At 40.4% G+C, this 24836-nt stretch overlaps 1 protein-coding gene across 1 annotated transcript; it reads right to left on the reverse strand.

The window, feature by feature from the left end:
* Positions 1 to 1104: 1104 nt before the first annotated feature.
* Positions 1105 to 16351, reverse strand: entpd3 (ectonucleoside triphosphate diphosphohydrolase 3). The gene is made up of 10 exons (XM_050047954.1): positions 16103 to 16351; positions 13098 to 13235; positions 12550 to 12667; positions 12109 to 12268; positions 9039 to 9198; positions 8662 to 8889; positions 7424 to 7687; positions 7225 to 7335; positions 6491 to 6628; positions 1105 to 4064 (listed from the first exon to the last, which is right to left on the reverse strand). Exons 1-10 carry the CDS (start codon positions 16334 to 16336, stop codon positions 3876 to 3878), a joined length of 1740 nt encoding a protein of 579 aa, XP_049903911.1. The 5' UTR covers positions 16337 to 16351; the 3' UTR covers positions 1105 to 3875.
* Positions 16352 to 24836: the final 8485 nt, after the last annotated feature.

Consider the following 24836-nt stretch of genomic DNA (forward strand, 5'->3'; position numbering starts at 1 on the left):
GGGACTGAGGCAGGCTTGTGTTGGGTGGGTGTGGACGAGGTACACCTCCAGCAATTTGAAGCCAAGATCACGACAGTTGTTATCCATGACTTGGGTGCGTAAAAACTTCCCACAAGTCTTGAGAGAACAGACATGTTCCTGCGTGCAGCCCTCGAAAAAACACACTGAAATACGAGAATACTCTCGTCTTCAATAGGTGAAATCAACGAATAGGAATCTTCACTATTGTATTTGTAATAAAAGGGCATTAGTTGAGAACAAAAACACTAACAGACTTTAACTTGCTGACACTGGCCCAGAGGTCACACCCTTGAAGCCCCACCTACCTGACCCGCCTTCACCAATGAAAAGAAGCTAATGGAGACGTGAGGAACAGACGGACACACAGAAAAAGCGTGGTTCAACCAAAATCAAGCAGATACAAACCTCTATGGGAAAAAAAAATAAATTATTTGAAAGAAGAGAGAAAGTAGAGTAAGCGAGAACAAAAAGAATATTTATGAGATCTGTTTTTTGTACAGGTGTGTAAAAGAAGATGCAACAGAAATAACTTTGATGATGCTATTTTTTTATTTGCTTGGTCACATGCCTCCCATGTCTTTCAAATTGTGATTCTGAGAGTGTCTGTAGAACCAGTGGATATTGCTGTAGTTTCAAAATGTCTCTTTTCTTTTTGTTTTCTTTTTAGACAAATCTTTCAATAAAAAAAAAAGAAACGTTTCAAACAGTCGGTGCTCATCTTGTCTGCAGGTAGAGCGCAGTGCCACAAGAGTGCGCTCTTGTACACCGTACGAGTGAGGGGTTGAGAGGTTATTGGAGGAAGAGCTGCTTCCGTGTGTGTGTGCATGTGTGTGTGTGTGTGATTTTAACAAGTCTCCGGAGAATTTACAATTGCTCAGTTGACACAGATAAAACAGAGGCATTTAGATTTAAACAGGCGTGGTGGTTCTTTAACATATCCCCTGTTAATTAATAAATTAGATTTGAAGAAGGAGCCACCAGTGTTTGGTATTAAATGAAATAACATGCTGAGCTCAAGTAAAATCAGTAAGGTTAACTAATGGTGCAGCACAGAGGCTTAAATCTCATACAGCAGTCACAAGGTGCAGTTAGTAGATGTGTTTATTATATATATATGAACAGAGAGAGAAGTATTATCAAAACAGGACCAATACAGTCAGTGCATTACATCATGCAAAATCCTCTCCAGTGCAAAGACAACAATTTTAACGAAAATGCAACCCAAGTCGATTTTGACGCATACACAGTGTAAAAAGAAACACACACACATTTAATTCATGCTGTTTTCAGTCAGAGATGATGTTTGATAAGGAAATCTCTTTCTTTCGTCATACAATTTAATGTTTCATAATGCCTTTATGTCAAGAAGACTGATTCATCACTAATGGGAATCATTCTTATTTTCTCATACTTTGTGGTCGCCTACAAATTAAACGCCTTGGATGTATTTATCAAGTGTGTCATAGCTCAGATGCTCTGTCAGATTCATTGCTCCCTTTCAGCTGTGTCTCTTCTGTCTAGACCCAGTGTTGGGAACAGTCACAGGCAGTGGTGTAGTGGTAGTTGATGAGGTGGGTGTACTACTAGGGAGAAGGGTAGGTTACTGAGGAGGAAGTGGGTATAATCCCTTATATATTCCTATATATTCATTTTGGCTGATACAACATACAAACGTCAAATGTCAACATGGGATGACATTGGAGTCCAACCCCATCCCATGTTGACATTTGGACATGGACTTTCCTTGTCCACATACAGCGTGCAAGGAACCCTGGGTGAGTTGGTTATTGACGTTCTGGGACACTGTGTCAAGTTCTGCCTGTTACATGCATTGTCTTCTTTCAAAATACACTTCCGTTTTCACAGGAAATTTAACGTTTACATACAGTGTTTTTCAAATTAAACGCACCACGTCGGTACAACACAGCGAATTGACTTTTTTTTTTTCCTTCAACAACAAACACACATGGGTAGGTTTAGAAAAAAGGAACAAGGTTTGGCTTTAGAATCTTGCGGGAGACAAACACCGCTCTCTTGGGTAAAAGTCTGTGTTTTTTGGACTCGCCCCAGTTGGACTTTCATCCTTGTTCTACGGCATTAATATAACGGCAACCGCCCACGTATCATGCCGACGTTATAAGATGCCTTTTTTTGTTTGTTTCTGACGCTGCAAGTCACTGCCCAAGTGCCGGATTTCGATGACTTCTGAGTGAGATTAGGCTCGTTGATAGGTGGGTATACTGTAAAGAAGTGGATCCCAACTGGTGGGTCGCGTCCAAAAGTGGTACGGATCCATTCTGAATGGAACAAGTGACTTGCAATGATGTCAACTTGGTAGAGACAGCAATCTAGCACAACGCACGGCCAAACACAAGTGTAACACTGAATCTATTAAACTGTGGGACCTCGAACTAATGATTAAGGTGAAATCTGGACCCCTTGGTTGGACCAGTTGGGAACCACTGCTGTAAATGACCACAAAAAGAGGTGGATATACCTTCATATACCCTCCACTACACCACTGCTCTCTGGGTTCTGTTGCTGACTGATCGGGGCTCATCTCCCAAACTGACCAAATGGAGTTAACACCAAAAAACTCAGACATTTTGTCATCCATGTTTTATATCTGTAAACGTCTGTAAAGTCTCTGCTGATTGAAATAAATCTCTCATCAAAGGCTTCATATGGACACAATCTTTCATGATATATAAAAACACCGAGTGTAGAATAAACTGAAGACTGAAGAACGTGAGGATCGTCAGCGTTGACAGGACTTATCCACAACACTATATTTAACTCTCTGGTGCAGTGTTCTCAAACTACACCAGGCTCAGACTACTATTTATAAATATGTATCTATATATCTAACATTTATCCAACAATACTCTGCTTTTTGAATACAGAATGAAAACCTTCCCGGGAATGGAGCAACACAAGGTTTGTTTCTTAATATGATGTATAAAACGCAAGAAAAACACACTGTTGTAACACTTACTAATATTCAGTGATCAGTTAGCTGTTGTCCCAAACTCAGACAATTAAACATATCTTCTTTTTAATTGTTTACAAAAACATTGTAAGAAAATGACTTCATATAAGATGTGTTTATTTTTGCAAAATCATAATGAAACAATGGCACATAGCAAAATCAATACATTTTTATAAGGGAGGTTTTCATTCAGTAAGTGTGGAGTATTGTTGTGTACTTCTGGTTTTCAATAAGTTTATACACCGTATGATATATATATATATATATATATATATATATATATAGTATTTTATATAAAACACTACAATAACGTAAAGTGTGGCAAAGTGCTACAATTTTCTATGTAAAGCAGATCAATTATTATTTTTCCTCCTATATATCATGCATGTCTGTGACCACGCAGTGTGAATGCATATGTGACCTCATTTCAAGACATTTTTAGGTGCTTTTACATCATCTGTGCGGCATTCAGGTAAACTACTGTCACCTGTTTTTGGCTGTAAAACAATATTTTCCTTTAGAAGAGCTTGAAAAAGTGAATATAAAAAATTCCCGTTACCTAAATCTATGTGAGTTTCCCTGAGGTATGAAATAAAAAAATGTTATTAATACTCAATGCTGAAAAGTCACCAGCAGAATACACGGTGAGAGGATTTCATTTTGATGCTCTTACTTCAGTCACTCTCATAATTGAAACAGAAGGCAGTAAATGGCTCAAGCTTAAAAAAAAACCAAACATTTTCATTAGTAACTTTCAGTACAAGTGCCTTGGCACATGCTGCTACAGTGCTCTCCCACTATTAACAGGATTCCGACAGCCCCCGTGGCTTACAATGGCAGGCCATTCCCTTTGTAACTTACACTCTCAGTAGCAGGTGCGAATGAGGATAATGAAAACTAAGACAACAGTTATGATGGTTAGTGCTGAAAATAGAAAGATAAGGCCGGCAAAGACGGGGTCCGTCATGGGGGGGATTTCTTTCACTTCAGACGGGATCATGTTGGACATTTTCAACATGTAGCCCAAACTCCAACCTATGCTGGTCTTCTGTACCTGAAGAGAGAAGACAAGAAGGGGTTTCCATGTGAATTTGCATGCTGGACACTGTAATTTCTCTCAGTAGTTGCCAATACATCACTTTGCATGTCTAGAGAAGTTGAGAAAATGTAACAGTCCTGTCATGAAGTTGCAGAATAACAGCTTTAGGGCAAAAGATGAGTCATAATACCCAAGAAACCACCATCAAGTGTGTCTAGACACCCCAAAGACACTAACAGTGCACACAGCACACTGTCTCACTTGTTGGCAGGATTGGAAATCAGGAACATTGCCAGATGTTGAGGGACGTTCTTGTGATCAAGTCTAAAGGGTAACTGCCGTGCAATTAGGAAACTGTGGCTGTAATGTGTGACTTTTTAATAGCGTCTGTCTTTCTTTATGACCCATGACTGATGGACTGAGTGTCACAGACCAGGAATCCCCCTCCGTTGAGGGAGTTCCATTGTGGAAGGCGTTCCGTGTCCTCAGGGTGTCCCGGAGCGATACATTGCCTGCCTTTCACTCTGGCCTCTACTTTTTGAATGCAAATCATTGGTATGTCAGCCATCCATCCATCTTTGACGAGTCCCCATGGGTGGCCTCATTCGAACTTGTAAATGTTAAACGCCTCTGTCTGAACATGAGGGACTGTTCTCCTCAGCACTCATCAGATTGCCATAGAGAGAACAAAAAACAGTAAGTATGTTGGCTTCATTCAAGCATTATCTTAATATCATCTGGGATTATCTTCAACATTTGGCTTGCAGCCTTGTGCCTATGACTGAATCACAGCTGTGCTGAAATTCAGTACGACAGCACTCCCGCTTTAGTGATAATGCATTTATACAATAGTTGTACAAGCGTCATTTATTAGTTAACACTATAAGGCAACAACAAGTTATGATTTGTTTTGTTTATTTTATCATTTATTTGGTTTTGTCAACACAAATAGTTCCTCAACCGCACTGGGACTAGCCTGTTGCTAAACAACACATAAACATCCTGTCCACTAGCCTGCTACTTTGTGCAGAACCACACGTACCGTAGGCCAGCTATTTTGTATCATGTACATGTATCTGTATATTTTTATTTATTGTGCACCAGTGAAACAACTTTTGATGAGTGAACAGCTCGTTCAGACGGTACTGTTGCGACATCGGCAGATGTCATTTGAGCACAACTGGAGGCAGTAGGTGATATGTCCATTTTTGACAGTGGATGAACCTACTTTGTTTTGTTCAACCACAACTGGGGAACTGCCCCATTAATAACTCTTTTGGTTCAGGTTTTTCTTCTCTGACTCACTTATGTTTCCACCTCTTGTCACTCGTCTCGTCTCTCCCCTTTGCATGTTTCTCACTCACTGACTCAAGTTTTAATGCTTATCAGAGTGCATAGATTCTGATGTTGTCCCCCCTTGTCCCCCCTCAAATTGCCTACTGCCTGGAGATTTGCAGCGAATTGTCCAGGCTTCTTTCGTCCCTTCATCCTCTTCTGACAACCTTACTTGTTCATCTGTGGAGTGTAATAGTTGTTATGCAACCGTTATTGTTAACGGATAATTGATGGTTAATGGAATGAACGGTTTGGAACACCTTTAAAGCAGAGTGATACATGCATCGCTTAAAGTACCAGTGCTGTTGGAGGCTTCTCTATGTGTGCTTTCAGACCTGGAGTTAACTTGCTTTGGTCCGAATCAGGGACTCATTTTGTTACAAAGTTGCATAATTGCCTAGAGTTGGTTCATGTTCTCACGCCAGCATTTGCAAGCGGACCAGATCAAATGCCTGTGTGGAAAAAGCTGCTCTTGATTAGTCAGAATTTCCATGTGGGAAAAATCCAGGAAGTAAACAAAACGTTAAAGAGTTCACTTGTAAGATAAATGCAATGAGTACGTGGGTTGATTTTAGCACTGGTTATCGTGTACTATATTGCTGTCATTGTTCATTTTAGTCAAACCATACAGTTTGAAAAGGAGGCGTGGCTCCAACTAGAAAACATGCATTGGATATGCTGAATGTGCATATTAAGGCAGTACAGGAGGAGGCGCACATTAATAATCCTCCAGGACTGTAACATGCTCATGCTTGTTTAACCCAAACAATGTGTCATGCGACTACAGTTGGTTCGGATCAAGATCGGAACATGTTCTCAACACAAATGAACCGCACCAGATTTTGTTTGTAACCAGACTGAGAGCACCTCTTCAAGAAGGTCTCGGGCCGGTTGTTTTGGTGCACACCCAAGTGTGATTGCTGTGTTTACACCTGCCCAAACGAACTTCAGTTTGATTTAACCGAACCAAACAGGGCAGGTGTGAAAGCACCCTTTATCAGCACTCATGCCTCTTGTCCAGTCAAATTACTTTGGTCAAAGGACAGAAGTAGGTGCAAGGAGTATCTTGCTGAAAATTATATGTGTGGGGTGTTAGTTTCACTAACCTCTTTTTGGAAGTTAATGTTTTTCCAGGTGTCTTTGTTAAACTTGTATCCATCTGCCAGCAAAGCCAAAACGTAGTGAGCTGCAAAACAGTAAGTCCTAAGGTATCTGTCAGAGATCCATGTCTTCTCTGCCCTCAGCTGAAAGAAGGAGAAACAGAGATTAGTGTGTGGGCTGTAATCATGAAGAAGAATGATACAAATGATGTAGCTGAATACTAATAACAAATTATTAAGACTGAGACCAAACAGTATGTTGTCAAGGGGTATTTTTTTAATTCACAGTCAAGATAAGATCAAATAAAACTTTTATGTGACAGAAATATTCTTCAAGTACTTTACTCTAATTGAGTTGATCATTCTGAAACAACAAACCTAACCAAAGATGATCTGTTTGTTTAGTGCACTGAGTTGCAGTTTAGACATCATGTTTAAACAGGAGCACCAACACTAAATTACACAGAGAAAATGTTCTCACACAGCTTGGCACACCTCAAACAGCGAGGTGTCAAATCAATCAACACAATCTTCTGCTCTTTTCTTGATTAGTGAAATTATTGTGGAATGTGGTTGCCTGTTATGAGTGGTAGTGTTTACCGCACCACACTGTTGCCCATAACAGCTTTGTGTCTACATCCTAAAATTCTCTTTCTTCTCTTTTCACCCTTTCCACCTTCCTGTTGGCACCTTTTCCCGTCTCTTATTACTATACCTGTATATCGACTGGAGGAACTTACCACTGTCCAGTTTGTGTGACAGAATTGCTCAACTGAGGCGTTGAATTGATCAAAATCTGATGATCCTTCCAGCCCAAGCGCCCTAGCAATGAAGAAGTATCCTGCATATGCCTGGCAGAAACAGAAGAAACATTTTTTATTTTTTATATATTTTTTAAATTTCATCTCTCCTCTTGCATGTTCTCTATTTGTGTGTTACCATAAAATCTCCGGTGACAGGTGGCTGCTCGACCCCGTTGAAGGAACACTGGGATGAGGAGCAAGTCTTGAAATCAAATATGGACTTCACTACTCTTTCACACCCTTTCGAGTCGCCTCCTCCCACCATGAAGAGCTGTTGATCTGGGTTGTAGTTCTTTGGCTTCTTTGTGCACTCTGTGTCATAAATGGCTGAGGCGTTCATGGTGTGGTTGTGACCTTCAGCAAAACAGGGGTTAATAATGTAGGATGGGTTCGATGATTCCTGGAACGTTAAGAGAAGAAGGGGATGTCAAAAGAAGGAATGGAGGATGAGGAGGAAACAAAACCATAAAAAAAGAGGGGGGCAGGAAGAGACATGGGAGGATGAGATAAGAGGGTTTGGACAGTATGTATGACACATTACCACATACAGATGCTGATGTACATACTGACTTTAAAGTTAATATTTCATACAAGGACTCTGCTACAAACTTTTAGCCATAACACATTCTCACTGCATCGGATATTTCTCAAGCTTTAATTACTATTAGTTTCAAGAATGAAGCTATAAGCTGCCAGAAATAATGCATTTCTTGCAGACCAGCACACAGTGCGATCAATATTCTTAATGACATAATGCATTCTTGACTGGTCTCCGTTTGCCTGTTAGCAACTCAATGATAGGAGTGTTCACTAATCAATTCTTAACTGGGCGTTAATGGATTTCGGCCTGCACATGCATGCAAAAAACAACAAAAAAAAACACATACATTCCACTGCTTTGTGCACCACACACACACACACACACACACACACTTAAAGGTCTAGTGTGAAGGACTAAGGGCCACCTATTGGTAGATCATATTTATAACTACATTTTCATTAGTTTATAATTATTATAATTAAGAACTGATTTTTGTTTTCGCTACCTTAGAATGAGTCGTTCATATCTACACAAGGAGCGGGTCCTCTTCCGTGGAGTCTGCCATGTTGTTTCTACAGTAGCCCAGAATGGTCAAACCAAACACTGGCTCTAGATAGATTTTCGCGTTGGCAGTTTCAGTTTTGCATCCTCACCACTAGATGCCACTAAACCTGACACACTGGACCTTTAAACATGACCATAGAAACACATACTACACAGGGAGAGAGCTCAGAAAATAACCAACCAGTATCAACCAGTACCTGGAAGATATGAATATTAATGATACACACACACACACACACACGCAAAAGACACAATGAAAAACTATGTACCTGAACTATTTTGTCCAGAACCCTCTTCTCAGCCTCATTTTTGCCATAGCAGAGGAAACTGTGTGTGTATACATTATAAGGGTAACCGTACAGTTTGACATGCATGTAGTCAGGCCCCTTGAGCTCATCTGGGACATCAAAGGCAATCTGTGTTGATGCGCCACCAAGGTCCATGGACCCTACAGTCTCTTTCCCATCTGGGTGTACGTAGGTGTTCCAGATGTTTTTCTGCATAGAAAATGGGAGAGGTTAGTATGACAAACCATGTGATGGCCTTGTTTGTGAAGCAGCATTCTGTTTTCTTCTTTTTTGTATGTTTAAAGGGATAGGTACACTTTGACCCACATAGACCAGAGAGATCACTGACAGTGTCTTACCTCTAAGAAGTTCCCCATGAGGTAATTGACAGTGATCCACCCATACAGCCCTTCCTCTTCACCAGTAATGATGGAAGCATTTTGGAAGGTGAACGGCAAAGACGACAGGTAATCTCTCAGACTTGCCAGGATTTCATTGGACCTCTGTTCATCCTTTTCACTTACAGCAAAGCGGGAAAAGGAACATAATTACAGACTGTACTGGGAAAAGGAGCAGTCAGTAGCAGTGAAATACAAAATCAGGGTTATCAAATGAGCAGTTTCATATTTTGGGAAATCCTCTCTTGCCGAGATTTAGATAAGCAGATGAATACTTCTCTTATGTCCATATGCTACATGTGAAGCCGAGAGGAAGTAGTTAGCCTCGCTCTATTCAAAGGCAACAAAAATCCTCAAGCCTATCAGCAACTTTAAAGCTCACTAATTAACATGTTATATCATGTTTGAAACGTAGAGACTTCTTGGGGTATTGTCAAAGAGATGAAACTGTGGCGGTGCTGCAGCTGCTGCTACATGTAGATGACGCTGTGGTAACACTGCCGCCATTTTGGACTGAAAAACGTCAATGGGACAAAAGCACAATGTAGCCTCTTCTATAGAAGGAATTGTTTTGGCGAAAATCCTCTCAAACAGGCCTGTGGTCTGCTTTGCATCATGCTGCAGAGCCTTGACATGAAAAGAGTTTCAGATTGCCTGGTTTCTTAAAATTCAAAGAGAGATGGATTTTTTTAAGCTTCCATTTATGTCCATTGCTCACTTTTTGCTGCTCTGGGAAGCAGGGCAGTAAGTTTTGTTGTGTTGCATCATATCTATTTGGAACAGTAAATCTTAAATTATTAATTAATGTTTTAAAAAAATCAGCTGTTATTCTTTCATAAATTTAATAAAGTAACTATATAGTTGTCATAGTATGCATCTTTTTGATCATTTGTTTAATTGAGGCCATGTCAGTGGCATTAGATGACGAAAGAACAGAAAGAGTTTGGTTTTACTTTTATGGGACTTTGGCGGCCCATTTTACTGAAGGTAGTTGCCTTCAGTTCAATATAGCGTAGCTCTGCTGCTGCGTGCTGATTTTGCAATGAAATAAGCAATTCGTTTTAACTTATCAATGTAATGCCTTTGCTGTCACTCACTTTACCTTTGGACAGAGCCGGGCTAGTTGTTTCCCTTCTGCTCCCTGAGTGGGTATAACTGTAGCCGTAGCAGCTACATGACTTGCCCACCATACCTACACATCAGCCCACTATCAGCCCCTTTCACCTCTTGGTCTGGAAGCAGGAGCTCTGAAGGAATAAGCATTTAACTAGGCGTGAAGTATTAGCTTAAACGAGAGGTGGTTATGGTTCAGGTAAGGTTAATGGTAAGTCTACATCTTGTTACTTATAATGTGAATCTTCATGTATTACAAAATATAAAGTAGATAACTGTTACATTTGGCCTCATATTTGTTCAGTGCAATATCTTTTGTAGGGAGATATCAGATAACTGTGGGCTTGTCTTGTATTACTGGCAACCATGGTTTGTAAGGGTGTGCCATGTATGCTGCAGATGGAATGTCCCTACAGCTATACATATTTCCTGCTCCCAGTCTTTATGCTAAGCTAAGATGAGATAAAGTAATCCTCTCAAAGTTCTGGCTTCATATTGACTGTACAAATACAAGAGTAGTATTGAGCATTTCATTTGACTCACAGCAAGGAAGCAAATAAGCACATTTCCCAAAATATCTGCTACAATACCAACATCAATAATAACATCATTGGGATTTCATATGAAAGGTCTGTGCTGGGATTTGACCTATTTTATACTATTAAAGATATTGTTATATTAGATATCTATTGAATATACACAATGCAGGGTTTTCCTAAATAAAACACATAAACTGATACAGAAGCAATCCCTCTCAAATGTGACTCACTAGAAGTGTGCAATGATGTGTTTTTCTGCAAAGACTCTGCACTTTGCCTCTATTTTCTTATTATCTGTGTTCAGGACATTATCAGGCGTGTACCCCCACAGCGTTCAGGTGAGGTTGGGATTCTACAAAAAGGTGGCAACCAGGTGCCAGACTGTAAGCAGCAGGCATAGACGAAACACAGCGCCAAAACAAATATAGTGAGCTGAAACGCCAAATAAGGGTGAATCTACAGTTGGCTTTTACTTTCACTTTTGCTGGCAAACATGTTTTCAAAGAGTAACCAACAATCCTGCACAGTATTTTAAAGTATCCTCTTGAACCAGTGTAGTCATCTCAACACTGTAGAGCAGAGTGAATGGTCAAACCAGCCCTACAGGATCAGTAGCATGGAGTTAATGACCTTTAAAACTCAGTAAGAATCTCATGTAACTGTCGACAACTGTGAGAGGTGCACAGATTTGGACTTTCCAACATCACTGCTACACCATCTGAGCTCTTGAATTTTGCGCCAGCTTGCAGTATAAACAAGTGTTCACTGCTGTAGCTTCATGGTGACTCAGAGAGCTTTGGGAAAAACCATGTGATGCATGAACGAGGTTAAATTGCTCTTATCCGTCACCCTCCAATACAATACATTGTAAATAAAGGCAAGAGAGTACCTGAGGGACCATGTCCGCCAAAGCGTTTTTCCCACTAAAATGCCAAGTGTTCCTAATGTGTAATGTCAGACCAGGAGCGTTTAGGAGCGCTTTGGAGGCACAGTGTTTTTTCAACTATGATGCTTTGGTTGCAGCTGATGCTATGCTACAGACTATCCACAGAAGTAAAAATGTTGGCACAAGGTAGATTACTACCTGCCTTGGCTCTGGATAAAGGGAGGGCTGAAGCATGTTGGATTGCTGGGTAAAAAGCAACAGTGACAAGTGCAGCATTTTACTCAAAGTTGAATATTTTTTAACTCTCTGTGCTCAGAAAAAAATCGCCAAACATGCAGTTCTCAGTGCAGAGTAGACGCTGAGTGTCTCATCATGCTGCCAGATCTTGTAGCGTAGAGTAAATACGCTGTGCTCCCATTGCAAAGAATTGAAAAAAAAAAACATGCTTGCCTCAGGTGGCCCCCAAAGCTAACTTATTTCAACACTTCCTTACTGTAGCAGTCTCATTCCAGCAGTAGCTCCCAGAAACAGAGGTGTGGTTTTGTGTTTTTCAGGAGGTATGGCTTTGGTGACATTGACCATACAGTCTCTGAATCCCTGCCACGATTTGGCATCTTTCTCTGGGTCAACCTTCATCTCTGAGATACCAGCACCTGTGGGCACAAGGCCAAGCTTAAATCATATTCTTAAGTACATGCACTAAAAGCATAAAGTGAAATACCTGAGTTACTGTGTAACATTTCTAATGAATAAAGGCTGATGGTGTATTTCAAAATGCTCAGTAAGCTTTGACTTTGAAAGTTTTCTCTTCACTATCTCCTGTGCTTCAGTTTACTCCTACATTTTCATTTAGCATTTTTTTTTAGACTCAATTCTAGAAAGTGTAGAACTTTTACACACAAAAGCTGCAATTGTTGAAGAGACAATCACTCACCAGCAACTCTACAGTTCAATATCTGAGTCACCACTCCGGTTTCATTCTCCTTCTCCCCTGGCCACTCGTACAGGTACACATTGGAACGTGATGAACCTGAGTCTATCACTATGCCATACTGGAGTGAAGAAAAAATCGTGTTAAAGGATCACATTTTATTTGGTCTATCAGATTGCAATTCTTACTTTGATTAGTTAAATATCTAAAAGCCCTAAATGATGTTGATAACTTGACAAAGAGCTGAGACTACAAAGATTGAATTAAACTACAGACAGGCCACTGTGACCACAACTACCCCTTTAAGAAACACACATGGCCCATCACCAAATGGTCTGATGAGAAAACCTTTTCTCCTGACAATGACCTGGACATCTGGAGAATGTCTGGCACCACACTCACAACTGAGAGTGTGTGGGAGCTGATGCATGTGTTTGTATACCTGTTTCTGTCTCACTCTTTTACGTTGTTAAAGTTAAGATCTACAGCCACATAGTAAGTATTTATATTTGCATCCATGGGCATTTGTGCATGTGCATGTATATGTTTACCTCTAAAGTGTACCCGTCAGACCTCCAGGTGTCCTGAATGACAGCGACAGCAATAAGGGCAGCAATGCTGGCCAAGAGGAGAAGCAGCACTCCTGCTATACGACATTTGTAGCCTGTTTTCCGTTTGGAAACCATTTCCTGTTGGCAAGGAAGAGGGTTTAAAAAAAGGAAGTGAGATTCTCACTAAAAGCATATTAGCTTTCAAATTGATGACAGGTGGAGGTTTGAAAAGTGATGATAAGCAATAATAGTTCTCTTTATTTCATTTTAGATGGAAAAAAACATTGGTAGCATGCAAAGTTTTGATGATCTAAGCAAAACTCACCAGCCTCAACAAACACGAAAGTGCTTACTTTGGATACTGATAAAAACAATGTGATACTTTGATCCCATGAGGTTTTATTTGACCTACTGAATTAAGGCAAAGTTCCAAAGCAATGCCATGACGTGAGCATTTATTGTTAGAGTGTTTATGATCTGTTAAGAAGAATATAAGTTTCTCCCAGCTTTGGATTTTTTTTTAAGAAGAAGAAAGTGAGCTGAGTATTTACGGCGTGATTTAAAAGTTTTACGAGGTGTCAGTTCCCACTGAGGTAAAGAGTTAACAGCTTTTGAGGGCTTGCCACTTCTTGCAATGTGCAACACCTGCAACATCACTTGCCACTTGCCACTCAGCAAGAAGAAACCTTAGGCTCTAACAGAACAGTGCAGTTCTTCAACAGCTGCTGCTCTCTCATGAAATCATAGCAAATATAACCCACAATCTCAAAGGTTTAGGTCGTGTTGTTTATGTAAAGTTGAACTGATTCATGTATCCACCTAATACAAAACAAAACACTGATTTGCAGAACTTCAGTCAGGTTTTCGGGAAGGGCCGTAGAGTGCATGGGCGTAGAGCATCCGATATATGATTGCTGCAATATTTCAATATTGCACAAACCCAACAGACAGGAAAACCTGCCACTGAAGATCATGAGGTTTAATTTGTGTTCAACTCTTCTTAATGGCTATGAAGCAACAGCCAGACATTCAGTGCAAACACGAAATTTGGAACAAACACACATGATGTTAAGATGAACGCACCGGAAAAATACTCACCTCACATAAACTGTTTTTCACTCAAATTTTGTTCTTGTTGATAAACATGGCGTGCCAGAAACGGCTTTGTTTGAGTTTCAAATGTATACTCAGTGACAGAAAACAGTGTTTCATGCCAGATCCAGCATGTGTGGTACAGACAAAGAAAATATTTCTCTTATGTAAGACATGCATTTCTCATGGAGTCATTTTGAAGCTAATATGGCTACAATGGGGTCATCCCTATATTCCCCGGGTTCTATGTTCCCTGCTTTCCCCAAAAGGAAATATGTCCCCCACTTTGTATGGGACCGGGGAACATAGAACCCTTTTTAAGAAAAAGGGTCCTATGTTCCCCGCTGTTGCCGGGGAACATAGGACCCTTTTGAGAAAAAGGGGTTAGGGTTAGGGTTAGGGTTAGGGTTAGGGTTAGGGTTAAGGGGTTAGGACCCTTTTTTTAAAAAAAAGGGCCTATGCTCCCCGGGTCCTTTTGGGGAAAAGCGGGGAACATAGAACCCTTATTATTAAAAAGGGTTCTATGTTCCCCAGTCCCATACAAAGCGGGGAACATAGGACCCTTTTGGGGTCCCATACAAAGCGGTGAACATAGGACCCGGGGAACATAGAACCCGGGGAACATAGGTACGCTCCCGCTACAATTACAGGTCACACGAGACATGGCTCTTTGTACCTAACTGCGTGCACGCACACTCTTGAACTCAGTACATTTTTTTCATTAAAACATTCTAGTTTGCTACACTGTATATGCCCTAGTGCGTTAGCTATGCATGTTATTATTAGTATGCACTGTATGTGAAGATAATCTATATTTAAAACTACAACTAAGCCCAGCAATGTCTTGTTATGTAATAGCAAGGAGTGAATGTATTCCATTTCACAGAGAAAGAGGAGGGAAAGAATAGCATATCTGTCTTTATAGAGTCATAAAGGAAATAATGAATATAAATAATGACACAGCAGTGCATCCTATCCCTTAACTTGTCAAATCATGCTGTCTCTACGGCAGTGTGAGGTTGTAAATGGATGCGACACAGTAATTACAGCCATGTGTCAGTCTGCAGCTATGAGGTAGCGCTCGTCATACGTGTCATTATCAGTTGGTAGACTAAGCAGCAGCACAATCCTCCATCTCCCTTTCTCTCCCTCCTTCTTCTTACTTCTAAGCTTCTTTTAAGCTGTATAGATCCCAAGATAAATATTTCACTGCTCTGTTGTCAGCAGACTGTAGCAACATAACATTGGCAATGTTTGTTCCTTTCACATCACAGACACTGAGAAAACACACAGGTAAAAGCTGCTAGACAAGGTGTGATTACAGCCTGAGGACATGTCAACAAGTATGTCTAATGTGTCTGACAACAGAGGTGGTCTGTGGTCAACTCAACACTTAACAGTCGTGTGATGGCTGATAGTCCAGGTTTGCAACTGCAACTGCATTTAATCGTATATGATGATTTTATATCATAATAAGCAGTTTCACTTGATGAAGGTTTATCAGTGTACTAGACAACATTAATCTGTTTTTCTTGGTCTAAGGATACACAAAAAGAAAAAAAAACAACATGTGGACTACTTTGCTATCTGCCACCACCCCCAATGTACAATAACACCCTCTTATTCTTCATTTAGTACACAATGCAACAAGGCTAGTACTTTAGTTTAAAAAGAGTGATAGGTCCACCAAAAGAATCGGCATGTCTAAGCCAAGGGTTTGCATTGCGAAATTCAACACTGACAACACCCACATTATTCTTACAAGTAGAGCTGGGGATCAAATAAGACATATTTGCACATGGTGTTGCCTCTACTTGTAGGGGTTGGTCCTCATGGTGAGGAAAAGGTAACTAATGTTTTGTTCACAGGTAAATAAATGCATGTAAAAGAGAGGAGGTATGTTTGTTTCTTACCTTGAAGAGCTGGTATGTAGATCCTAGTTGGGAGTGGGGTTGAGATGGCTCTGAAGAAGGGATGAAGACACACAGCAGGACAGAGGAGAGCAGCAAAGGAAGGGAGAGTGAGAGAGAGCGAGAAAGAGTAAGGGAGTGTGCTGTGAGTGTGTGCTGTAAAAAGTGATTGGCCCACAGGAACAGGAGCTGTTGTACCCCAACAAAACACAGAGTAGGGGGTGAGAGAAGGAGCATGGGAGGAGCAGTGCGTACACACTCCAGTTTTCACCACTCCCACCAGGGAGCCACCAGGACAACCAGTGAGTGATGTAGGGCTTGTTCCTTCCTCGCTGTCTGCGTGTGATGATTTAGCACAGATACAGTTATCAGTGCGTGTGCATGAAACAACGTGAGAACAGACAGGGAGGAGCTGTGGTAAAGGTAATTGATGTGATCAATAAGATAAAGTGCATTGCGGCTGAGTTTCTGCTGTTATCACAAAGTCAGCTCTTATTTGATTAGCCTGAATTGAAAGGCAAAATACGACGAAACCAAGAGGATTAAGCACTGTACCAACAATCAAGGATGTGTTGGTACCTGCAAGCTCCCACCCTCATGTTATGCCTAAGTTCTCACAGTGAAAACTATGAGTCATTAATCTAAGCTAAGTAGAACGAACAGAAAATTGTGATGTAATCCAATATGTTTGTCTTGCCCACAGAGACAGACAGCGCAGAGCTGAAAGCATACTTTTTGTCTGTATGTGTGCATACACGTATTTGTATGTGCACGCAGACATGCATTTGGATTTTGTTGCACTTTGTGGAAACATGAGAAGTGCTTGCATGTATGCATGTCAGTCCAGTACCACTTTAGTGGGATGGAGAGTCCTCAGAATGCATCAGGCTTCAAAGTCCAGATCAATGGCCAAAACAGCTTCAACCAGCTCATCCAACATATGTGAACAATCCACACCAAAACACCTATCTGTTAATTCCTCTTTTTAGTCAGTTTATTCATCAGGGCAGCCTCTATCATACTCATTTACCAACCCTGTCTCTTACGCTTTATGTTCACAGGCAACAATTAGTTCCAATGCAGGAAGTACTTTCGTTCTTCAAGGGCCGCAAAACCCTATAAATTTAACCCAGACCACAATGTGTTTCTAACCTCACATAGGCGCTCCACCAATTCTACATGTCAAAGTTAATTTACTGCTCACAGTGCTGCTCAGCCTCTGAAAACAGCTGTACAGTTGTTTTACCAAGTATTTGTTATAAGCTGCCATAGGCGTACACTGGGTGGTGCAGTGGGCAGGGAACATGTCCCTCTCAGTATTCAGTATGTGCATTCGTCCCACCCAATAAAAACATTAAGGTCACAGAGCACTTTTATTTAGACAAAGCTAAACACATTTGCATGATAAATTGATGCAGAATAGGCATCAATTTGTGCAAAGAATTCAGAGTTTCATGCTCAAAAGATGCCTAAGACCCTTGTAACATATGTGCCCTACGCCCTTGTAAGCTACCATAATGCAGTCATGAACACCTTATTCATGTTTTAGTTGCAATAAGTGAATGTTGTATGTAAGAAAAATATTAATTGGATTCTCTTTGTGAATATGTTCAGTATGAATATTAAGCATGCAATACTAAAAAAGTATTAGTCAACATTTTTCAGATACATCTAATGTTTCGATTTGAAGAATTTGGACAGTATTAGGGTCCCCCCCCCCCCAAAAAATTTTTTAAAAAAAAAGCATTTGGGTATTGCAGAATAAGTATGTATGAATGCAATTCTCAGGTTACACTGTTGTATCCGCACACTCCCTCTCACACTCTGTCCACAGTTCTACAGGGTTCTACACTAAATTGTCAAACTGAGCCTTGGGCTGACTGCAGCGAACAATATGACCCACTTAGCGTGAACAAACTCAGCCTTGGGCTTACGGCACCTCTGAGCTAAGTTAACTAGGAATGTTAACAGCACTCAAGGGTGTAAAGATGTTGCAGCTGGTCTTACTACCTGGCTCTTCGCCTCCAATCTGCATGTTGCTTCATGTCATACTTTTGCTTTGTCATATTCGTCGTTACTATGACTGTCGAGTCGCTGCAGTGCTTCCTTTCACTGTGGAGTCCTTAACATTTCAGCGTGTGTGGTCTTCTGGGATCTGGACTGTCTACAAAGAAAACACTGATAGGGCCAAAGTGAATTACACATCTGCATCAGTACTCAGTGAATGAAGATAAAGTATTTTTAGCCACCTACAGTGAGACCTGAAACCCACTGGTCTGAATGAACCGGACAAACAGACCGCTGGAAATTAGAGTTGAACTGAGAGAGGAAATGGAAGAAAGGCAGAGAGCTCCTACTTAACATGATGCGTTTCACGCCTCCTGGATATAGATTACATACCCATCCCACAGTTTTATCTGCAGCACTTCTACTAATCTGTAACACAATGAGGTGTGTCCATTCCAGTGTTGCTGTCTTGCACATGATTTATACGGGTAAACTCTGCTGCTGCTCCAAGTTACAATCCCACAACACTAATGTAGGACAGATGTAAGGTATTAGCAAGGCTGCATGAGTAAGAGCTTAACAACTATAGTGTGTTTTCATAACTGCATCTCCTTCATTATGAATTACATGCAAAACCAATTTTGGGATATATTTTATAACCTGTAATTTGTAATACATCCATGTTTGTTTGGTAGCAGTAGTAAGCTACTGTTATCAGTTACCATTATTCATCTTCTTGCCCGAATTTTACTAGTGCATGGCTACACTTCTGCCATGTGTATGTTCTCATGCATGTGCTGAGTACAAGCAAAATGGGACCCACTCTCAAAAACATTGGTCCATGGTCACAGGGTACCTTGAACCAAATCTGCTACTTTGCAATAGTGAGACTAATCTTAGCCAAATGCAGAATGCAGGACACAAAGTCCAGGCTCCAGTGACAATGTTTGGCTCTATAAGGCTGACAAATTTGGCAAACCATTCAGTAGTACTGTTTTTTTTGTCTCAAGTATTTTATTTCATTACAAGTCAAGTGGAATCTTGTAAAGTCAATACAAGTCACATGAAAGATAACTGATAAAGCGAGAAAAGAAAAAAAGAAAAGAGTCACATCAGCTGCAGCAGAGGAGAAGCTGCTGATGTCTCTGCGGCGGCAAGAACGCAGAACTCCAGAGAGGCATCACTCTGCAGTCAGCTGACATTCAGGAAAATGAATGTTTCAAATGTAAATGTTTAATGACTGAGTGCCAGGGGTTGCGAGGCCTAACCTGGGTCAGGGCTCGCAGTTTGTAACCAGCACAACAGCGAAATATAAGAAAGAATTATTTCATTGTGGGTTCAGGTAGGCATTTTTGTACACCATGGGTTAAAAAGGGTTTCTGTCTTCACTGGTTTAATGCACCACCCAGCAAGTATCTCAGTGACCCAAATCAAGCACATCAATGAAGTTATGTGACCAACACATGCCTTCTGCGTCCAGCTGAATGTTAAAATGCTAAAACATTCATGATGGATCCTCCAGGTGGCTTCTGCATTCACACAGGAATGTTCAGCGAGGTGAGCGAGGCCTTTTTGCTATTTTTGACAACAACCTCCGACACAGTTGTGACTGCAAAGTTTTTTAAACTTTGAGGAACGCAGTTGGACAGAGAGTGGACTGCATTTACTACTTAGTGAGAATGCACGACCTGAGAAGTTGAGCCTGGAGCAGATTGAGGTCTTTGCGATGCACAAGACTTGGAGAATGACGTTCAGACAGGGCAGTACAACAAACTTATTGTGATGGTTGTAACTCCCTTTAGAGGAGAACATCAACTTTAGTAGAGCTGTGGTGCCTGTGTGTGTGCACTAAGAACAATGTGCAGCTCTTATTGTGCCTAATGGAGCTGCAGGTGCTGTGGAGTTTTTATTGTTTACATTTGTTTGCATAGTCGGTCTTTGTGATACTTTATTCTGCTGTTGATTCTATAGGATGTAGCAGGTTATATTAATGTATGTGGCCTAATACTGCTTATTGCACCCACTGTGGTGGCTACACTGAAGAGGGCGGTTATGTAATTGATAGTCAGTTGTATGCACAGGCCCTCTATAGAAAATAAATATAAACTGTAGTAGGTCTGGACATAAGGGTGATCTGTGATGTGTATACACTGACATGTGAATGAACTATTTTGTATCCTAAATATGTAAATTAGTAGGTCTATCTTATAGCATACAGTCACATACAGTGTTTTCTTTACCCTGCCTCCACCCCCTTACCCTTTTTAAAAATGTAAAGCGCTGTTTACTCAAGTTTATTTTAATAGACCTACTTCTTTTAGAGTATTTGTATAGACCACTTTTTTCCAATACAATATTGCAGCTATGCTTCAGTGTGTTCCCTGGTGTTTCACCTTGTTTGTGCTGTTAAAAAGTAACAGTTAACTGAATTTATGTTGATAAAAGTAACTGTAAATGACTAACACACTGGCCTCCTGCTGCAGCCTGCACTTAAGGCCTCCTATAGATAAAATCTTAGCAGTAAACTGTACCAATTCCACATAGTAATTAATAGATACACTTACGCTAAGTCTGCCAGTATTGTTATTTAATGATCTGTTTCTCTTATATGTATATTTCTCATATGGCCTGATGGTAAAGGCAACATTTGTGAACCTCAGTCTCCGGGATCCAAGTCTTGCAGCAGCTCCAGTAAATGAGCTGCCAGATAATCAATAATTGGACATTCTTTTGAGTCATTATGTAATTATGTAATACTTTTACTCACTTACTGTAAGAAAATAATGACTTTTGGGGAGAAAAACATATAATATATTACAAACTTTCCTCTATTCCTGTTGAAGATTGAATTATAGTATAGTGTTTAGCCTTCGTACACACCAAGTGCATCCATCAGCTACACGACATTACCAACTATACATTATAAATGGTGCTAGTCCGTTGAGATTTGGAAAGCTGCCCAGAGAAAGTCCTCACTAATTGTCTGTGTCAGATTCGGTGCTTTCAAAATGCAGTAAACACCCCCATGAATCTCTGCCGCAGCCCAGGGAGGAAATGTTGTGGCTGTGTTGCGGCCAGATCAATTAGAGGACAGAGGCACTTCAAATCCGCAGAAAGACCCCGGGCATCACTATTCAAATGTCTCAATCTGAGCAATGGCTGATAATGGAATTTCCTCTGTGTTGTTCCATCTCTCACTCTCTCTCTAAATTGATTTATTGCTCTTGTACTTTCTTTCAGACTCGTGCTCAACATTTGTCTAACCCCTTCACTGTACCCATCTTTTCTTAATTACACGATCTCAACCACAATATGAACGCAGTGTAATATGTTTGATGTATTCTTCGATCAGAGTTCTCTCACAGCATATGGAAAATGATGCTTTTCTATGGCCATACCATTAGAATGTATTTACTGCAAGTCAGTACTATGAGGCTACTATCAAACTTGTTGCAGTGTAATTAAAATAACAAACAGACCAGGTGATTAGAATCAGTAAAAACACTGAATAAAGCCGTTTCACATTAAAAACAATAAGTGTTTGTCCTAACGCTGCTCATTGCTGAGGGGCTGCTAACTTCGGTGGCTGATGTGAAAAGTGCATGGCCCTATCTAAGGCCAGCATTTGGTTCGTCTGTTGGAGGACCTACTCCCTTTGCAGACTGCTCATTCTAAGGTGATGAAAACACAACAATTCTTGTTTTCAGGTGATTATACACTAAAGAAAACATATTATGATATAATCCATTTGTGCCAAAAGACACTCCTAAATCCTACACACTGGACCTTTAATGTGTTATCATACTGTACAGACACATACATACTTAAGCATTCTGCTGTGCAGTATTGATAGAACATGATCCATCAAGTCACTAATGTGTGGGTTTCTAATGTTGGCTCCCTCTATTTCGCCTCAACCTGACTTCAGATTCAGTTATGTGCTGATGGCTGCCAGATTGTGATGTTTTCCCATCTGATGTCTCCCAAGTGAAAACGTGTCTGTGGCAAGCATTTAACCAATAACCTCAAATGATAGATGTTTGAAAGCTGCTGAGCCGAGTGTGCGGCAAACAGTGGAGCTGACATCATGTGTTGGACTAGACTGTAACGCTGGGACTCCAATAACGCCTCATGCATCATATAGGCTCTATGGGACCTTTCAGCACCTCACCTGATAGGATCGTCATGGTGTGCTCCTATGTCCCCCTCTGCCCCTGTCTCCAGCCCCTGCTTATTATCCCTGATCTTGGTTGTCCTTTTAATTCAGAAGACCTACCATTTTCCATCCAGCCAGTTGATGTCCCTGGACTTTGTTCCCAGCCCCATATCCTCACCTGTTTTCCATTTGTAATCACATGGGCTTCCCTCCATACTCACACACCTGTTCCCAGTTACCTCATCACCCTAGTCGGTAAATAACCTGCCACTGTCAACAGTTTGTCATCAGATCATCTGCTTATGTTCCCTTGTAGGTTCTCTGTGGTCTTGTTTTTTTCAGTTCCTGCTGACTGTTCCTGCCTGTTTCCTCCATTGTAGATGTAAAAGCACTGTTAAGAGCTGGTGTCAGGTAACTCAATGATTCAACAGTCGCATACAGCAGCAGATCACCACTGTGTAATGGTGTTAGTAGATGTAAAGTAAAGATGAGCTCCCTGCGTGCTAAGATAGATCCAAGATACTGAAAGATAAATGACTTCACTCTATAGCAATGATACTCAACTTGTGGCCTGTGGGCCAAACCTGGCCCTCGATAGGGTGCCTGGTGGCCAGCCGACCATTCTCTAATTCAAAGGTAAAATCTATTAAATTATATTGGGATTTTTTTTCTATAATTTGAATTCAGACAAACGAAATAGAGTTTTTTTTTGTTTTTTTTAAATGCCAGTGAGGATTATCCCCAGATGCCCAGACAGAGGTCCGGGCTAAACCCTGAATGTCGTTAAATTCTAGACATGCCCCTGCATACACCTGACCTGTGCGGGGCTGCTGCCACTGGATTTGCCTCTTAGCAAAGATGAGTGAGGACACCAAACGACAAAAGGTTGAAAACAAGCAATTCATTTAGTGATTTCTGAGAAATATCATTAACATTTGTTTATTATCTTGCCCCTGGCCACCTGTCATATTGCAAAAGTGCCATCCCCCCATCAAAACAAGTTGAGTGTCCTTGCTCTATAGGCTTATTACAAACTGTGACTCTTCTGGTTCCTGCAAATAAAATGCATAACTATGTTGTGAAGTCATGTGTTTCTACCTGTCATTTAAGTTTAAAGCCTGGTTAACTACAGCCTTGTACCAAGTTGATACATTCTCAAGAGATAGCCTACTGAGGTGTGCAGAGATGTCAAGAAATGTAGTTAGACTATGTCTTTGTTCAGACAGATACGTCTATATTACTGACACAGCACTGGCGGTATAGCTGCTTTCAGCTGCTTTGCTTGGTGAAAGTGCTCTACTCTACTATAGACAGTGAAGTCTACACTCAACACATGCGAATATAGTCACAGTACCTTTACATAGCACACAGCGGTATATCTGACCCAAAGACATGCTGGACATGCAAAGGGCAGGCCATGTATTAGTGTGTATCCGTTGGTGTCAGTATCATCAGCATATTTATGGATGTGGGTCATCCAATGACAACTGTGGGGCTGTCAGTTGATGGGAGTTGTGACAGCCCCTCTCATGGAAGCATGTGTGATGGTGACCTCTTGTGGGCAAACTAAGCAGTTGCAACTTTAGTGACCCTGCAAACAAATTTCTGGGCCAGTACCATTTACTGGAATCATAAGGAAATGATAAGTCCATAAATATCAGTGAAACATAATAAAGACCGCTTTCGCTGAGTGGCACAGTCTATTAACAACTCATTCATTGTTTTTTTACATTTACTCTTTTTGTTTATCATCCAAGTAAAGTGATATATGACTGAGTAGTTACTAAGTAATCCCTCATTCCATTCATGATTCTGTCAAGTAGCTTCTGAGTTTTTACCAGGGAATACACGGAAAAAGGAACATTGCCATTTTTCAAAATGGTATATTTAAATATTTCTGCATAGTGTGGTCCCAAACAGTCTTGGAATTATATAAATTGGATATAATTGTAAAGTTGACAAGACAACAGTATATTTTTACACTATTTCAGTTCTGCACACAATGTGACTAAAATTTGATTAAAGTAGCCCTTAAATTATTTGTTCACTCATGATTTGACCCTTATGATTCAAAAACTTTCTTCAGTGTTTGATTTTACCTTTCTGTAATCATTCACTGGAGGGCATTTTTTCAGCCAAAAAATAAGAAAATAAGTAATAAATAAGTGATATGATAAAAAAGTGATATATATACATATATATATATATATATATATATATATATATATATATATATATATATATATATATATATATATATACATATATGTAGTGATTTGGTGGGGATTAGGGGCCTACTTTTGAAAATGTTGTCCCCCTGTCCATATTTCCTAATGCTGTCCAGTGACATACTATAGAGTGAAATTTTTATGGCATACTATACTACTGACATTTTTATTGCATACTGTACTGTGACATTTGACTTTTTTTTATGACATATGCAACTAGGACATTTTCTTTTTGGGTGGCATACTTTAGTGTGAAATTTTCATACTATTCTGGATGTCACTAACTCGGCTTCTTCTCCGGAGCCTTTGTGCTCCACTGTCTCTCAGATTAACTCATATCGCAGCG

This window comes from Epinephelus moara, chromosome 6 (assembly GCF_006386435.1).
Source record: "Epinephelus moara isolate mb chromosome 6, YSFRI_EMoa_1.0, whole genome shotgun sequence".
Lineage (NCBI taxonomy): Eukaryota > Metazoa > Chordata > Actinopteri > Perciformes > Serranidae > Epinephelus > Epinephelus moara.

What these genes read in the sequence shown, in the direction of transcription:
- entpd3 (XM_050047954.1), bottom strand. Translation starts at nt 16,336, where the DNA reads ATGCTCCTTCTCTCACCCCCTACTCTGTGTTTTGTTGGGGTACAACAG. An exon ending in ATTGAACTGTAGAGTTGCTG is followed by an intron (nt 12,269 to 12,549) that starts GTGAGTGATTGT and finishes TTGTGCCCACAG; the next exon opens with GTGCTGGTATCTCAGAGATG. An exon ending in ACATTAACTTCCAAAAAGAG is followed by an intron (nt 4,065 to 6,490) that starts GTTAGTGAAACT and finishes TTCTCTCTTCAG; the next exon opens with GTACAGAAGACCAGCATAGG.